We start from the raw sequence: 18,875 nt of genomic DNA on the forward strand, positions 1-18,875 counted from the left end.
TTAATTGTATTTTACTTACCAACAAGAAAAAAAAATAGTCATGTCTATTGTCCTTGTAAAGTCACTTTATGTTTACAATACTCTATTTCAATCTGCCTATCACATAATAATATACTTATCACCTGTGTCGCCAGGATCGACAGTGCAGCAGTATAAGTTAAAAGGGTTAATGCACTGGTAAAATCAATAAAAATATGTTTCTACTGAGTTTATAATTTATAATCCATTTTACGAAATTCCAAAAATTTCAAATGGAATGTTGTAAAATGGGTATATTTGTTTTATAGGCTATAAAAGTGCACTTAACACTGCAGTACACGCGCCCCTTTTTTTACACGAGTACTCGCGTGGCCTAGCATGGTAGGCCATCTAAAAATCTTAATCGTTTTCATAATTATTATTATTAAATTAAAATGATAAATATAATCAAAAATATAATTAATTGACTTACTTTTATAATCAAAAACTATTTGATTAATTATTAAATTACTGAAAAATCAACAAATTTGTGAATTTCTATGAAAATGTGACAAAAATCGTACTGATGACATCAAACATGTGTATTCCTTACGCGTAACTAAAATAAGTTAGACTTTTGTTTGTTTTATATTATTCAAGATTCGATTCTACTTATGATAACAGAAATGACAAATCTATCACCACTTTCTTGGCGATCGAATTTGGGCTAATATGCAGCATTGACATTGCCCCATACGTCATATGAGTGGGGCTAAATCGTGTTGGATTCTTGAAAAATCCTGAACTTTACTACATAAAATACTAATAAGTTATTTCTTCTGTTTAAAAACTCAATTATTTTTATATTTTGATTATAATTTTCTAAGAATAAACGACCCTAATCTTCAGAACTCACCGGATTAGCTCATTTTCATACAAGTGTGACTCCTAGACTGGGTTTACAAAACTGGTCAATATTTGTCACTTGTATTACTCTTGATCGCTTATTTTGTTATAGCAGCCAACTTAGATTACAATTTTCCACTTTAAAATTCACATTCACACAATTACAGTATTGGTTTACTAAATTCAAATAAATATACATGGTTGAATTTAGTACACAATTACTCGCGCTGACTACTATAATGGTAGTCCAGCGTTTTTGATGCAAAATGTCTATAATTTCAATCGACTATCAGGTTACAGGAGGTACTGAGGTTTTGTCAAATTTATCATATTGAGGATTACCTGGAATGGCAAGTTAAAATTTATTTCTAATTTTATATTATATGAAAATTGTTCATTTCATATTCCGTGTACATTTCACTACCGTAATTAGTATTCCCTAAATAACAATATTGGCTGCGACGATGGCTGGAGATCTCACATGCTGACTAAAGCAATTATGCTCAAGTAACAAACACCTATTCAATTCCCAGAAATAATACACAATACTGTTGTTAGATAACAAAATACAGTAGTCTCTGCAAGACATTATATTTTATTAATTATTTTAAATATCAAAATTTGAATTTAAGATGGATATTGGATAAATTCTGTTCACGACATGCTCGTGTTTTAGGTTTATAAAGTAGACAATTGTAGTAAGTTAGTTTACATTGGTCTCTTCATCCGTCTATTTCCCTTTACACATTTTTTAGTTATGCAAATGTAATAAAAAATATTTAATGTATTAGAATTATGAATTGGAGTATATTAATAATGGATTTTTACCGATGACTCGATTTGAAACCATCGTAGGCTCCTAGATTCGTTGGGAATTGCTGTCATTTATAAAACTTTATTTTATTTTATTAAAAGTCTTTAATATAACGAGTGCAAAGGGATACATTTTTCATTGAAAATTGAACTTTATTTACTACACAAGAAAATACACATTCAATTGAGAGACTAAAAATTTTGGGCTTGTTCTAATTTTGAATCTCATTTAAAAACGCATCGTTTCTACAAAGTGGACTAATGAGTTCTAATTTCAGGGCAAGTACACGATCGAGGGTGGTGGTCGTTCCATACTGACGTACAAACCACAAGCGGACGCGGACTACGGGTCGCTCGCGTGTCGGGCCACGAACCTCGCGGGGCAGCAGACGGAGCCGTGCCGCTATACGCTCCTGCCCGCCGTCAAACCGGACCCGCCTGTCAATTGCACCACATTCAACCTGACGGAGAATTCCGCCGATGTGCGATGCGTCGCAGGTTCGTATTCGATAATTAAATATTGTAATATTTATAAAGTACTAGCTGTCCCGCCAAAGTTTTGCCTGTTTTCCTGCTTTTCTCTTGAAGTTTTGAAGCTTTTCTCTTGAATATAAACCTCACCGAGCCCGCGAGGTTTATAGAAAAAAAATCAGAAAAAACTTCACTTTTCAACGAATGCAAAACCGTGGAAATTTCGTGCGTTCTGGAGTTATAGCGTCAGGAAGGAAAACCCGACTTATTTTTATATATTAGATGACGCAATCTAGTGTAAAATAAATAGAATCTACAATTTAAACCTTATCGAGTTTTTGAATACTCACTTTGTTAAATTAAATTAGAAATTTGATATTTACAAAAACGCGAAACTCATTAAAAGTTCTAAGAAAAAAACTCCTTGAAATATGTTATTATTCACATTTTCAGGCCGGCTAAGTTAAATAATGTCGGTAATGAGTTCGTACTTTACTAAAAAACGTAGGCGAAAGTACCGACTTACAACCTAATGATAATAATTATAGCGTAGTTATAGAGCCTCATTATAGAAGTGTTTACATAATATGTTTACATAAAGAACTTAATTCATTGTCCCTCACCAGGCTACGACGGTGGTCTTCAGACAACTTACTTCTTGGAAGCCTGGGAGACGAATATGGTCATAGCGAATGTCTCAAGAGTGACACCAGTGTGGAAACTGCGAGGACTGGGCTCGGGGAAGGCTTTGAAGTTGAGGCTCTACGCGAGAAATGCTCGAGGAAGATCTGAAGTGACCGTCCTTCGAGTCCATACACTGTCAAAAATGGCGCTGCATACAGGTAGCATGACATATTTGATATTTAAAGACGTGAGTGAAAGAATCAGATAACTAACATTTTATAGTCCTACACAAGGACAATTACTCATTTTTTACTTTTAACAAACCTTGTAACTTACCTACTTCAAGATCCAGCCAATATATCTGGCTACACATTAAATCATAGTTTTTTTTATTTAAATCATAATTCCGACCATAAAGCCTCCATTTATGAAAAAAACAGCAATTTTTTAATTGTTACTTGCCTGCTTCTTCCACTGACGTATTTTTTTCCCAAATGCATGCAATGCAAATGCAATTTCAAAACACCTAAAAGCCATTATAATTAACTATCGTTATTTTAAAATCTGCTATCGGAAGAAAAAAGTCCATAGGGTAACAAATTTCATATAAATCCGTTCATCGGTTAAGTGATCACTTAACCGATGAACGAAATATAATGAAATATAAAACGATGATGAAATATAAAAATATGTCTGCCTGTTTATCTGTAGTCATGACTACAGATAAACAGGCAGACATATTTTTATATTACTATTAAATATTATTTTTTGGAGAAATTGATGGTGAACAGGAAAACGCTTATAAAACCTATGCTTAGAAAATGTTTCGGCAAGGCAAAGACATCCGGAAGGAGTAATAAGATACCATCATGTTCATAAGTGTACTTATATTTTGCTGTATAGAAAGGGTGACTCTCATCCACACACGTCTTATGAAAATTTCCGAAAAATCTTTGTAGCACTTTAACCTTAGCGTGCCCTGAATGTGCCTTTATATTGGGTTCCTGCTGAGTTTTCTCCTCAGATATTACACTTTTCGATAAAATCTTTAGGCCCATTCAGAGGTTTTGGGTCGGCGCGCCCAAAATTGCAATTTTACGTTCTTCTCTTTAGTCAGCTGTTTCAAAAGCATCGTAAAATTAAAGTTGCTATTTTTAAACGATTTCCAAAAAACTAGGAGATTATAATATGTTCGGCTGTGGATATATTTTTTAATTTTTTGTATGTTCAACGATTACTCCGCCGTTTGTGAACCGATTTTCGAAATTTTTTTTTACTTTTGTTCTTCACGTTTGTAACACTATCATAAAAAATATTTTGATTCAGTTCAACCGCTTCTCGGAAAAGAGATCCCGGAAACATTTTAATGGTAAAAATTTATGAATTTATATTTTGGTATGCGTTTTAGCTTTTTAATTTTTAATATAATAAAAACATTATATTGAAAATTTAAAAAGTTTTATACGTGGGAGAGCCATGCTTCAGCACGAATGGGCCGGCTCGACCGGAGAAATACCACGTTCTCACAGAAAACCGGCGTGAAACAGCACTTGCGCTGTGTTTCGCCGAGTGAGTGAGTTTACCGGAGGCCCAATCCTCTACCCTAATTCTACGAATAATAAAAACTGAGAAATCGTAACTCCCATACTATTACCGTTTTAAATTTGATTCATGTAACGTCAGCCTAGTACCGCTCAAGGTCACCTAAATATTGCAAATGTATTGAAAAATGTACCTAAGGTACACTTTTTCGACAAGTATTGTGGAGCATGTTTTTTGACGGAGTTACTTTTTCTTAGTTTTTATTATTCGTAGCCCTAATCCCTTTCTTACCCTCCCCTATTCCCTTCCCTTCCCATTCCTACCCTCCCCTATTACCCTATTCCCTCTTAAAAGGCCGGCAACGCACCTGCAGCTCTTCTGATGCTGCGAGAGTCCATGGGCGACGGAAGTTGCTTTCCATCAGGTGACCCGTTTGCTCGTTTGCCCCCTTATTTCATAAAAAAATAAAAAAAACAGCCCTTAAACGTCAAATGTATCCAAAAATATTTAAGGCATCTTATTACGAGACGTAACAATAATGTATAAATAATTACTCGCATCGATTTTTCCAAATAACACGATTCGCAAACCCTCAAAAGCCGTTATTTGTATGTAATTTGCTCACCAAATATAAGATAGATATACTCGTAACCAAATCGATGCCAAAGAGCAATTAAATATTATAGATTCAACAAGCGATACGTTATTCTATAAAAAAACTTTGTAATACTCCTAAAATATCATGAAAGCGTTTGAAATTTTAATAAAATTCTATGTTGGCTTATTGAATATGAAATGCGGTTGAGGTGTAAAAGTTTTATATTCGAAGTTGGTACATCGTCGTACGTTTCGTTTTATCGTTTCGGATTCTAATATTTTTATTCACTGTTATCATCTGTCTAGAAAAGTTGAGGGCGACCGGTCGTTCGCATTACATCGTTTCAATCTTTCTAAATTAGCTATTATGAACTGTTTTCATAAGGGGATTTGTTTTAATATAATATGATGTTAAATAAACTATTCCATTTGCAACTCATTTCACTTTGATCTTTTGCCGATTAGCTACGAATAATAAATAGCCGATTAGTGATTAACGAATGGCCAAGTTGAATCGCAACGTAGCGAAATTCTAAAACTTAGTACTAAATAAACATAAGTTACAATATTCTAACAAAAAAAAAATTAAGAATAATAAATTAGTCATGTAGGATAATAATAATATGCAGCACATTTTATTTAAAGTTTCAATTTTAACTTAAAAAAAAACAGTTGATTGCACAAATCATCTTCATGTATATATTAACGAAATATTATTTTTCATTATTGTTTTGTCTGATTTCATACAACGCTTAATCATTTCTTGGAAAGAGGCCAGAGCTTAGAATCGCTTGTAGTGTCGGTTTAGTAAGAAGAATTGCTATACTTGTCACAATACAGAAATTTTGCTAACCAGAAGTATAATATTATGCAATGTTAGAATATAGAAAATTTTCATGAAAGCGACACTCTTTCTTTTTCAATCATGGAAATATTCAGAATTTCGTCACATATAATATTCATATTTTTTCCTCGTAACAAAAATAAACATGGAGTCTTTTGAAGAGGTTTGATAATCAGTAACGATCGGACGACTTATCAATAAATTAACATTAATTAAAGGTTCGGGGAAATCAAATCAAAACATTTTGAGCGTTATAAATAAACTGTTTATAATATTCGAGTTCGAGTTTGCATTTGTATCGAATATTCGAATATTTTTTGACGAAGACTGGCCATAGACAGACCACAAGTTGCAGTCGGGACTCGGGAAAAAATGAAATTTGCACTGGCCCTCAAGAACTGCTCGAGCGGGCCGTGTATTTCGGATATGAATTTAGTATGAAAACTGTAGATCGCCGTGCGGTGACCGCATTTTGCAGTCGGTTTCGACTAAAAGTTGCGGTCCGTCTATGGCCGGCCTTGAAATTAACTAACTTTTTGTAAACAGAAGCGAAGACAATGAGCAACATAGACGCGAGCTGGGTGTTGGGCATCGTGGCGGGAGCTGTCGGAACCCTGGCCATGGTCGCCATCATCGCCATGATGGCTCGGAGACGACACCACCAGCCGCTACAATATGAAGGTACATAAAGTTATAAAGTTACCACAAAGTGCGATAACCAATATACAAAAAAGTTAGGGTTCCTTTTAAGGGTTCTGTAATCAACAAAACTTGGGTGTAATATTACTCAGTAGTATTACATTCTATTGCATTGCATTCATTTCATTTTTTTTTTGCTTTGATAGATTGTGTCATTGTAAGAATTAAGATCTAAGAGAAGAAAAACATAAAATATGTTGCTCGTTTAAAATAACCCTATTATGTAAAGCTATGGAAATGTTTCACTATTTATTATTATAAATATGTACAATGGGAAATGAAACATCTGTAATAGCCTCCTAACGAGCGCCATTCGTCGAAATACTAATAACACTGTATGGGTTTTGTTACGTGTGTCAACCACTATAATTAATAATTATAACTGTTGTGAAATTCGTCTGTAGTGCCACAAACTATCACATATCATAATTATTTGAGTTATGAAACACCGACTCTACACAATAATATGAAATTATTATTTTCCAATAAATAATAAATATGATGTGTGATGCCAGCACCATATTGACATTTGCCTTGTAAATAATATTTTTTTTATTTTAATCACGGTATCTTTAATCTGTTTTACAGGCCTTTGTTTCGACATTACTAAGCGGAATTGGTTTAATAAACTTAAATTAGGCAAAATAATAATTATAATAAAATGTTTCCACGAAAATTTCACGCATTGAAATTAGTTTGTCAATGTAATTTTATATTAAAAAACGAGCTTTTGCCCGCGGCTTCGGCCGCGTTAAGAAGTATTATTATATACAAACTTTCATCCCCTATTTTAACCCCTTGGAGGTGGAATTGATCAAAATCCTTTCTTAACGGATGCCTACGTCATAACATCTACCTGCATGCCAAATTTCAGCCCGATCCGTCCAGTAGTTTGGGCTGTGCGTTGATAGATCACTATGTCAATCAGTCAGTCACCTTTGAGTTTTATATTGTTACGGTACATGGTATACGGACACGTGGTGCGCAAGTACATACTCGAACCTTCTAGAAAGGTCTAATGTTTGTTTACGTGTTTACCCTTTATTTTGTTAGCGTGTTTGAATTTAGACCTTATGACTGAGTCCATAAGGTCTAAATTAAATTCAACTTACTGCACTTATCGCAAGGACGGCAGTTTTATTGTGGTACATGCCCGAGCCTCCTAGAAATTTCCCACGGTTGTTTACTTGTTTACGTGAATCGGGAAATTTCTGGAATTCGTCTCGCCATATAAAAAGAGCCGCAGGCAGGCTCGGCAAGTCAGTTCCTTTCGAGCTATCATCGAGGCGATTTCGGAGTGATCAATAGTGAGTGAACCAGTGAAACCTGCGACTTGGCTACGACCTAGGACAGTGATAGTGCTTAGTGATTGGACCTAGTGATTTGTGTTTGGACTTAGTGCTAAGTGTTGTGACCTAGTGTTTAGTGCAGTGTTAATAAAGTCTTTAAGAGAGTCACCAGGTCTTTCTCTCCAAATCCTCGAACCCTAGCACGTAACAACTGGTGTCAGAAGTGCGATTTGGAGATGCCATTGACTCCGAGAGAGGACTTCAAGGGGAGTGTCAGGACAAGGGCGCAGCGAGCTGCTGCCATTGACTCCGAGAGAGGAGTTGCGGAGGCCACACCCACTGGGGACCAAGCTCCGCCCACTGAGGGACAGGCCCCACCCACTGGCCCCGCCACATGGCTCCGCCCACTGGCCACGCCCACCAGGCTCCGCCCACTTTGGCTGAAGCCACGCCCGCTGGCTCCGCCCACCGGGACACGCCCACTGGCCACGCCCCTCAGGCTCCGCCCACTTTGGACATGGACACGCCCACTGGCTCCGCCCACCGGGACACGCCCACTGGCCACGCCCCTCAGGCTCCGCCCACTTTGGGCATGGCCACGCCCACTGGCTCCGCCCACCAGGCCACGCCCACTCAGGCCACGCCCACTAGCTCCGCCCACCGAGCTCCGTCTGCTCAACCCCTGCCTACTGGCTCCAGCCACCATGCATCGCCCGTAGCTTCTGCGGCCCCTCAAGTGGCTCCCCAATTACAAAGCCTAATTGAGTTAATTCAGGCTCTGCAAGAATCACAAGACCGCAAGTTCGGTGCTTTCCAAGAGGCACAAGACCGCAAGCTCGGTGCTTTGCAAGAGGCACAAGACCGTAAGCTCAGCGCGTTGCAAGAGTCACAAGAGTCACATGATCGCAAGCTCGGCGCTTTGCAAGAGTTACAAGAACGCAAGCTCGGCGCTTTGCAGGAGTCACAAGAGCAACAAAAGGACCTCCAAGAAAAAGCGCTTTTGGCTATAAAGGATGTTAGTGACACGGTGACTAAGCTTCGTAAAGATGTCGACGTAATGGACGAACGCGTTACCGGGTTAGGAGTGGATGTGGAAAATGTAAAAACCGGCCTCACTGAACTTCAGAAGAAAGTAGTGCGCCTGGAAACCACAGGAGTCGCGGCGTCTAGTGGAGCTTCCGTAGTGGTACAAGGACCAAGAGTTAAAGTGCCACCATACGACGGTACTACTTCTTGGAACGCTTATCGTCAGCAATTCCAGACGGTTGCTTCTGCCAACGGATGGACTGACGAACAATGCCTGACCGCTCTCACTGTCGCGCTCAGAGGGCAAGCCTTGTCAGTCCTGGAAGCACATACAGGAAATGGGTTCAAAGACCTGATGGAGGCCCTTGAATCCAGATACGGGGAGCGACACCTGGAGCACGTGTTCCGTGCTCAACTTCGTGACAGAGTCCAACGCTCAGGAGAGGGACTGCAACAATGGGCGTTGGAAATTGAAAAACTGGTCAAGAAGGCACACCCAGGAGCCGATTCCAAGATGGTTGACTCGAACATTGTTCAAGCCTTTGTCGACGGAATCAGGGACCTGGAAGTCAGAGCTGCGGTGAGGCTACGTCACCACACCTCGCTTAAGGAAGCATTGGCGCATGCTTTGGAGGTCGAGGCTGTTCGGCGTGACATACGGCAGACCTATAAGATCCGTGAGGTCTCTGAGGAAGTCAAGGAGGTTAAGGCTCCTATAAAGAAAAGTTTTGGAGCCATGTGCTACAAGTGCGGCGAGAGGGGCCATCTTCAACTCAACTGCCCGCAGAAGGAGACCCAGATGGCAAGAATGAAAAGACTCGAGGAACGCATTGAACAAATAGAGGAGCTGAAGAAGCAAGGGGCTTCGTCCCCTACCCGGGAGCAGGGAAACGAATAAAAGCCAGGACTAAGGGGCGAGTACTGGCTGATGCGGAGGAAGCCCCAATAACGGTTGTCTCCCAAGCAAGCAGCGGGAATAGTCTGGTAATTCAGGGAACTATTAACGGGACAGATTGCAAAATGACTCTAGACACAGGAGCCTCTAGAACAATAGTGAACCCAAACTTGGTAAAAGCCGCAAGGAGGCACAAGAGGAGAATTAACTGTCGGCTTCTTACTGCCTCCGGTCAGCCAATACCCGTCCTGGGAGAAATGTCAGTTACGATTAATGTAGGGGGGTCCTCATACCCTCATGACGTTATCGTGGCTGAGATTATGGATGATTGCATCTTGGGTTTGGATTTCATGAAGAAGCACAACTGCAGAATTAATGTCGCCGACGGAGTGTTCAAATGTGGCGAAGAAGAAATTTTCATCCTTGGAGGCGCTTGCGGGAAAGTTGAATGTGTAAAGAAAGTCATAATACCTGGACGAGCGGAAGCTAGAGTGCTGGTGAAACTACCGCCAGCTGGAAAGAAGAAGTTAAATAGATGCGTGTTGATCGAAGACTTACCTACCAAGACATCAGCGCAAAAACTGATGACGGCGAGAACCCTTGTTAGTGGTAGCAGTAACGCTGTGGTCAGGGTTTTAAATCTTGGTGACGGAACAAAGGTGACATCATTGGAAAGTGCGAGGAAGTTGTCTGGATGAGAAAGTGTAGTTCGATCACAGGCTCAGACTCAGCAAACACCAGCAACTATGGAATAGTGACTGAGCTACTCGATGACTGCAAGAGTAATCTGACTTATTCGCAGAGCATGAAAGCTAAGAAGTTTTTACAACGCCACGCGAATATCTTCTCCAGTCAGGAAGGCGACCTTGGAAGAACGTCGATGGTTCAGCACAGGATAGATACCGGAAGCGAGAACCCAATTCGTCAACGAGCAAGACGGATACCCATTGCAAAGGAAAAAGAAGTTGAAGGCCTTTTGGAGGACATGAGAAGGAATAAGATAATTGAACCGTCTGCAAGTCCGTGGTGCTCACCGGTTGTATTAGTGAAGAAGAAAGATGGCAGCACAAGATTTTGTGTGGACTACAGACGTCTCAATGACGTCACTAAGAAGAACAGCTATTCATTACCTCGAATCGACGACACTCTGGATACCTTGAGTGGCATGAAATGGTTCTCGACCCTGGACCTGAAATCTGGATACTGGCAGGTGGAAATTCATCCAAAAGATAAGGAGAAGACAGCGTTCTCCACCGGTAAAGGTCTATGGCAATTTAACGTCATGCCCTTTGGATTGTGCAACGCACCTGCCACATTTGAGCGACTCATGGAGTGTGTACTGGCAGGCTTAGTTGGAGAGGCTTGCTTAGTCTACTTGGATGACGTCATCATTGTTGGCCGCGACTTCGAGGACCATTTGCGAAACTTAGAACGAGTTTTCGCCAAAATAGAGGGGGCCAAGTTAAAGTTGAATCCGAAAAAGTGTCGTTTATTCAGGAGTAAGGTGAACTATCTCGGCCATGTTATCTCCAGTGATGGAATTCAGACGGACCCGGAGAAACTAGAAGCAGTCCAAAATTGGCCAACCCCTAAGAACAAAACCGAAGTGCGGGCATTTCTTGGCCTATGCTCCTACTACAGGCGTTTTGTTAAGGGATTCTCAGAGATAGCCAAGCCATTACATCGGCTGACAGAAGATAAACGACAGTTTATTTGGGACGAGACTTCCGAAGATTCTTTTCAGAAACTAAAGAAACATCTGTGTGAAACACCAATCCTGGGGTATCCACAACCTGAAGGTCAGTTTATAGTCGACACGGACGCAAGCAACACGGCCATTGGAGGGGTGTTATCTCAAAAACAGGGTGAAAGAGAAGTTGTAATTGCATATTTCAGCAAATCTTTATCTAAGCCAGAGAGAAACTACTGTGTGACAAGAAGAGAACTCTTGGCTGTCGTAAAGACGCTACAACATTTCAGCAAGTATCTCATCGGCAGACAGTTTTTACTGCGAACTGATCACGCAGCCTTGAAGTGGCTACTACAATTCAAGAACCCAGAAGGCCAAGTAGCTCGATGGATTGAACAACTCCAGGAGTATGACTTCAAGACGGAACACCGCAGCGGAAAGGCACATGGGAATGCCGACGCACTTTCGCGAAGGCCGTGTCCGGAAGACTGCAAACATTGTGTTAAGCAGGAATCTAATGAAGTAACATTAAAGTTAACGAAAACAAGTCCTTTGGGCCCATGGGAGAATGATGCTATGAGGGAGGCTCAAGAAACAGATGACGACCTTCGGCACATCATCACATGGAAGAAACGGGGTGATGAAAAACCAATCTGGAGTGAGGTTGCACCCACTGGCGCTGTCACTAAGGCGTACTGGGCGCAATGGGACAGCCTGATACTTCAAAACGGAATACTCTACCGGAAATGGGAGAAGACCAACGGCAGAGAGTTCCATCTTCAGATAGTTGTCCCAAGAACGAGAGTACCGGATGTTCTCCGTGAAATGCATGATGGCGTATCAGGAGGTCATCTAGGAGTAAAGAGGACGTTAACAAAAGTGCGAGAACGATTCTACTGGTTACATTGTCGAGACGATGTACAGGATTGGTGCCGCAAATGCACTACTTGCGCTGCAGTGAAGGGACCACAGACAAGGAGCCGTGGGAGCCTGCGCTTGTATAACGTTGGCGCACCGTGGGAACGAATCGCAGTTGACGTAGCTGGGCCATTTCCCGTGACGGAATCAGGAAACAAGTATTTTATGGTTGTCATGGATTACTTCACCAAATGGCCCGAAGTGTTCGCCATACCAAACCAGGAAGCTACAACAGTTGCTTCTAAGCTAGTCGAAGAAGTAATATCTCGCTTTGGTGTGCCTCTAGAAATCCATTCCGATCAGGGCAGGAATTTCGAATCACAGGTCTTCCAGGAAGTGTGCAGAATTTTGGGAATGCATAAAACGAGGACCACCGCGTACCATCCACAGTCTGATGGAATGGTTGAGAGATTTAACCAGACCCTTGAGAGGCATTTGGCGAAATTGGTAGATGACAAACAAAAGGACTGGGACAAGTATATACCACTCTTCCTTCTGTCGTACCGTACCGCCGAGCATGAGAGCATAAAAGCTACCCCGGCGTATGTCAATTACGGTAGAGAACTACGAGTACCAGTAGACCTTTTGACAGGAGGATCACCGGAAGAACCAAAGACCGTACCTGATTATGTCTGCGATTTAAGGGAAAAGATGCGCTATATACACACCATGGTTCGGGAAAATGGGTTACAGTCAAGTGAGAACATGAAGACCAGATACGACCGGAAATCGAATACAAGCGGCTTCGAAGAAGGGTCACTGGTGTGGCTGCATAACCCAACTCGCCGAAAAGGCAAATCTCCAAAGTTGCAGACCAAGTGGGACGGCCCATACAAAGTGGTTACCCGATTGAATGATGTGACTTACAGGATTCAAAAGCAACCAAGAGGGACATTCAAAGTGGTACACATAGACCGTCTGGCGCGTTACCATGGCAGTAACAATGATGCTCGGGACGAGCATCTCTAAGAGGGGAGTAGTGTTACGGTACATGGTATACGGACACGTGGTGCGCAAGTACATACTCGAACCTTCTAGAAAGGTCTAATGTTTGTTTACGTGTTTACCCTTTATTTTGTTAGCGTGTTTGAATTTAGACCTTATGACTGAGTCCATAAGGTCTAAATTAAATTCAACTTACTGCACTTATCGCAAGGACGGCAGTTTTATTGTGGTACATTCCCGAGCCTCCTAGAAATTTCCCACGGTTGTTTACTTGTTTACGTGAATCGGGAAATTTCTGGAATTCGTCTCGCCATATAAAAAGAGCCGCAGGCAGGCTCGGCAAGTCAGTTCCTTTCGAGCTATCATCGAGGCGATTTCGGAGTGATCAATAGTGAGTGAACCAGTGAAACCTGCGACTTGGCTACGACCTAGGACAGTGATAGTGCTTAGTGATTGGACCTAGTGATTTGTGTTTGGACTTAGTGCTAAGTGTTGTGACCTAGTGTTTAGTGCAGTGTTAATAAAGTCTTCAAGAGAGTCACCAGGTCTTTCTCTCCAAATCCTCGAACCCTAGCACGTAACAATATATATAGATGAAGATGATTATTTAATTGTTTAAGAAAGCTGTGAGAATCCACAGTAATAAAATTTTACTTTAAAGGACATACGATACTTCTATCCCGGGGAAATGTACGGTTCTCGGGCGATAAACGAATCTTGGCGCAACGGTGTTGCAGGCGCCATCGCGCGCGTCATCTACTAGGTATCTTATAAAAATATAAGTACTTCCCTATAGTCTCCACCCGATCATTTGAAACCGTTACAAAATATTTTTTCCTTGTCTATCAAGCGACTTTGCTAGTGTTTTAAACAAGGACAAAATATATTGTATATCTTATGCACTGCTTAAATATTTTTTTAAGGTATGTAGTTACTGTGACGATCTCTGTGGCTCAATTGGTTGAGTGTGTGGCAGCTCAAGCCGGGGGTCGCGGGTTCGAATCCCGCCGACGGAACAAAAAGTTTTTAATGTTCCCGGGTCTGGATGTGTATTAAATATGTGTATGATATAATAAAAATCTTAAATATATATTGTATAGTTTAAAAGTATTAAATATATTTCCGTTGTCTGGTACCTGTAACACAAGTCCTTCAAGTACTTAGCACGGGGCCAGACTGACGTGGTGTGAAGCGTCCATAGATATTACTGTGGTTATATGCCGTACAGTAATAAATGACCTACTTTGCTTCTACAACTACCGGCGAATTAAAATGTTGCTCTGACTTCCAGCATCGCCACTTTAGAATGGAACTTGTGTTTTTAAGGTAAACCCTTGATAATTTGGCTGCAGCGATATCGATTTTTAGCCGACTTCCAAAAAGGAGGAGGTTATATGTTTCTCAACAATGACTAAAGCTAAGAAATTAAAGTTCATTGTCAGTATTCATCATGTCTTTATCTTTTTTTCCCATAGTATAACACGATTGGTCAACTTTTATTTAATGAAATGAAGGGGGCAGACGAGCAAACGGGTCACGCAACTTCCGTCGCCCATGGACACGCGCAGCATCAGAAGAGCTGCAGGTGCGTTGCTGGCCTTTTAAGAGGGAATAGGGTAATAGGGTAACGTTGGACCTGGAAATCGCCAAACGGCATCACGAAAAACGAAATAGTCTTGATTCTTACAAATTTGCAGAACAGAATATTCGACATACAAGTATTGAACATAACTTACCCCACAGATCACAGAATTTTCAGGGCAAAACTACACCTGGAGTCATGTAAAAAAAGTAGAGCAAAATTTAGCATAAGTCAGAAAAATTGTCTTAAAGACGAAAAACACAAAAACAATTATATCACATCGTTAGAAACCTACATCGATCTACGTCAATAGAAAAATGCAACTCAGTGCAAGAACTCTACAATTTCATATCAAGCTCTATTCAAAACAGCCTAAATACGCGGGAGCTCAAACACTTTAAATAATAGAAAAGATATACTAGACATAGTTTGTATCTATCTACAAACTATTACAAAGAACTATACAGCTCTCAATCTCCAGTAGAAAACAATCAGAGTATGAGCATATGCCATCAAAAGTGCCAAAAATTGAAGCTGAGGAGATACTGAGAGAAATAAAAAGGCTTAAACTAGATAAAAGCCCAGGACCCGATGAGATATCGAGTGAGGCTATTATTATTGCAAGCGAGCTCTTAACACGACACTTAACAAGGCTATTTTACATGGTACTAGAAACAGGATCTACTCCCTCTCAGTGGTCAGAATCACGAATAACTCTAGTATGCAAAAAAGGCGACCCAAAAAACGTAAGCAACTATCGACCTATAAGCCTGTTGCCGGTGATATATAAATTGTTTGCTTCAATTCTAGAAAAAAGATTAAGCACACGCCTAGAACTCTACCAACCAGTGGAACAGGCAGGATTCAGGAAGGACTATTCTACAGTGGACCACATTCATACAATTTTAAGAGTACAAGGAGTAGAGTCTAGCTACATAAAAGTACTAAAAAACATCTATGATAAGGGCATAAGTAGAATAAAACTGGACAGGATTGGCCCACCCATACCTATTAGAAGAGGAACTTGGCAAGGTGACCCATTGTCCCCACGCATTTTTATAGCTGTCCTAGAGGAAATATTCAAAAAACTGAATTGGAGAAATATAGGTGTGAATATTTCAGGCAACTACATCAGCCACTTAAGGTTTGCAGACGATATAGTACTGTTTTCCGAAAAAATTGAAGAAGTAGAGTATATGTTAGAGTTATTACAAAAAGCAAGCTTAGAATCAGGACTAGAAATAAATTTAAAAAAGACTAAAATAATGACCAACGGTAGAAAGTTACCTACCTAGGAAAACAATTATCGTTTGAATTAATGAGCAATGACACTGAGGTAGACAGAAGAATAAACTGTACCTGGCAAAAATATTGGAAATTAAAAGAAATTTTCAAAAGCGACATGCCTGTAAAAATCAAAAGAAAAGCACTGAACTCTTGTCTGCTACCATCACTAACCTATGCCTCTCAGACGTGGAAATTTACTCGAAGAATCTGTAATAAAATCAAACACTGCCAGAGAACAATGGAGAGAAGCATGACAAATATTAAAAAAATACAACACATACCACATGAAACCATTAGAAAAATAACCGGTGCCATTGACGCCAACGCCTACGCTAAACGGCTAAAATGGCGGTGGGCAGGTCACGTAGCCAGAATGGCAGACGAACGCTGGACAAAACAAACCACAAAGTGGCCAGGACTTAAAGGATATAGAAAAAGAGGAAGACCGGTGACACGCTGGGAAGACGAGATAAAAGATATCGCAGGAAAGCAGTGGTTTGAGAAAGCCCAAGATAGAGAATTATGGTCTAGTCTGGAGGAGGTTTTCACCCTCAAATAAAGAGGGGTTCTTACTAATAAGTACTAATAACAATTAGATAATCAAAAATTAAAATTATTATTAATAACATTGTAGTTATAAAATTAAAATAATAATGGATAGTAAGTAGGTATAATAATTGAAAATTAAAATCAATCCTTATAATATCAAATAATGTTAATAACTATTCATTATTATGAAAGTTAATTAAATTTTAAATAATGATATTATAGATAATTAAATGTACCTAATTAATTTAGAAAAAATGTTATTAAACTATAATATTAAACTAGAATAATTATTAAGATTTTAAAATGTATTATACAATTAATTTTAATTATTAGTAATGAAATAAAAGGCTTTTTTATTTTTTTATTTATTTAATAGGTTAATAGGGGAGGCTCGGGAAGGAAATAGGGGAGGGTAGGGAAGGAAATATGGAAGGGAAGGGGGAAGGGTAGGGGATTGGGCCTCCGGTAAACTCACTCACTCGGCGAAACACAGCGCAAGCACTGTTTCACGACCGTTTTCTGTGAGCCCGTGGTATTTCTCCGGTTGAGCCGGCCCCTTCGTGCCGAAGCATGGCTCTCACAAAATTAATCAAAAATACCTCTATAAAAACAGGGATTCTAATTTTGCCAACAGAGGAGAGTCAATTAAGCTTCCAAAATTTGTACATAGAATTAGTTCAAGCATACACTATAATTTAACCATATAGCTTATATGAAATACGTGGGAGAGCCATGCTTCGGCACGAATGGGTCGGCTCGACCGGAGAAATACCACGTTCTCACAGAAAACCGGCGTGAAACAGCGCTAGCGCTGTGTTTCGCCGAGTGAGTGAGTTTACCGGAGGCCCAATCCCCTACCCTATTCCCTTCCCTACCCTCCCCAATTCCCTTCCCTATTACCCTATTCCCTCTTAAAAGGCCGGCAACGCACCTGCAGCTCTTCTGATGCTGCGAGTGTCCATGGGCGACGGAAGTTGCTTTCCATCAGGTGACCCGTTTGCTCGTTTGCCCCCTTATTTCATAAAAAAAAAATATATATATATATATATATATATATATATATATATATATATATATATATATATATATTAAGGGTTTTTAAATTACGCGACAAAAACCGTTTTGTCGCTTACGCCCTGTCCATATTTTCTTGCTGTTCCCTTTCTTGTTTTAGAAAACAAGCGATCTTAAACATATCCAAATCGATTTTTTACTTTAACGCGGCGTCACCTTAATTCCTTTTGTATACATATACAGATGCTTTACCCATGAACACTGTAAATTTTTTTCGAACATGAGAATGAGTAGAGTAATGAGAATCGAGTACCGAGTACTGTCCTTAAGTATTGAACATACTCTCACCAGTCACGCTGTATAATTGTGATACAGGTAGTTTTGCGGTGTACAGGAATTGCGTGCGTTCACCCCATACCCACAGGTTGCAAATGGCCGAAGTTTAAATTTTTATGACACCATTATCCTCACCTCGACTGTCACTTTATTATTGTCTGGCATGACATTCTAAATGGTTTGCCGTCCTTGTAATAATAGGTTAGAAAAAAAACGTTAATTGAACTAATTCACTTTATGTCTATGGTCGAAACAACTAGACATGATACGATTCACGAAATCATCAAATGTTGTTGTTTCTTATCAACTTTATACTTGGCTTTTGATTTGACTATAGAAACCTGAAGAGTTTAAGACTAAAAGTTTTGTCATAACTCATAATTATAGAAAGAAAAGGGCGAGGCCGTAGTAGCTAGTTATAAATATATATAAAATGTTATGTGATTTTTTATAGTGTGTAGTTCGTTTTTAGGGTTCCGTGCCCAGAGGGTAAAAACGGGACCCTATTATTGAGACTTCGATGTCTGTCCGTCTATCCGTCTGTCTCCAGGTTGTAACTCAAGAACGGTAATAGTAAGAGAATTAAAATTTTCACAGATTCTGTATTTCTACTGTAACAACAAATACCAAAAACAAAATAAATTCAATATTTAAAGTGGGCTCCCATACAACAAAAGTGATTTTTTAAAAATTTCTTGCTCGTTATTAATAATGACAGTAGGCACCTGCAGGCTGAAATGTTCACAAATTTCTCAGTTTGATTTGTAGTTTAATAATTTATACAAAAAAACAAAATTAATATATAAGGGGGCTCCCATACAAAACCACTCATATCTTTCTTATTTTTGCTCTATAGTGGTACGGAAGCCTTCGTGCGCGAGTCCAATTCG

The 18,875-nt window shown here is 39.7% G+C and overlaps 1 protein-coding gene across 1 annotated transcript in view; it reads left to right on the forward strand.

Annotated features, from left to right (window-relative positions):
* Nucleotides 1-18,875, forward strand: part of LOC121728600 (nephrin-like) — a 265,974-nt gene that overhangs the window by 238,085 nt on the left and 9,014 nt on the right. Inside the window, exons 12-14 of the mRNA XM_042116774.1 lie at nucleotides 1,956-2,175; nucleotides 2,775-2,990; nucleotides 6,302-6,436. Coding sequence (XP_041972708.1) covers nucleotides 1,956-2,175; nucleotides 2,775-2,990; nucleotides 6,302-6,436 — 571 coding nt within the window. The remainder of the gene's footprint in view (nucleotides 1-1,955; nucleotides 2,176-2,774; nucleotides 2,991-6,301; nucleotides 6,437-18,875) is intronic.

The sequence above is a fragment of the Aricia agestis genome, chromosome 7, assembly GCF_905147365.1.
Source record: "Aricia agestis chromosome 7, ilAriAges1.1, whole genome shotgun sequence".
Lineage (NCBI taxonomy): Eukaryota > Metazoa > Arthropoda > Insecta > Lepidoptera > Lycaenidae > Aricia > Aricia agestis.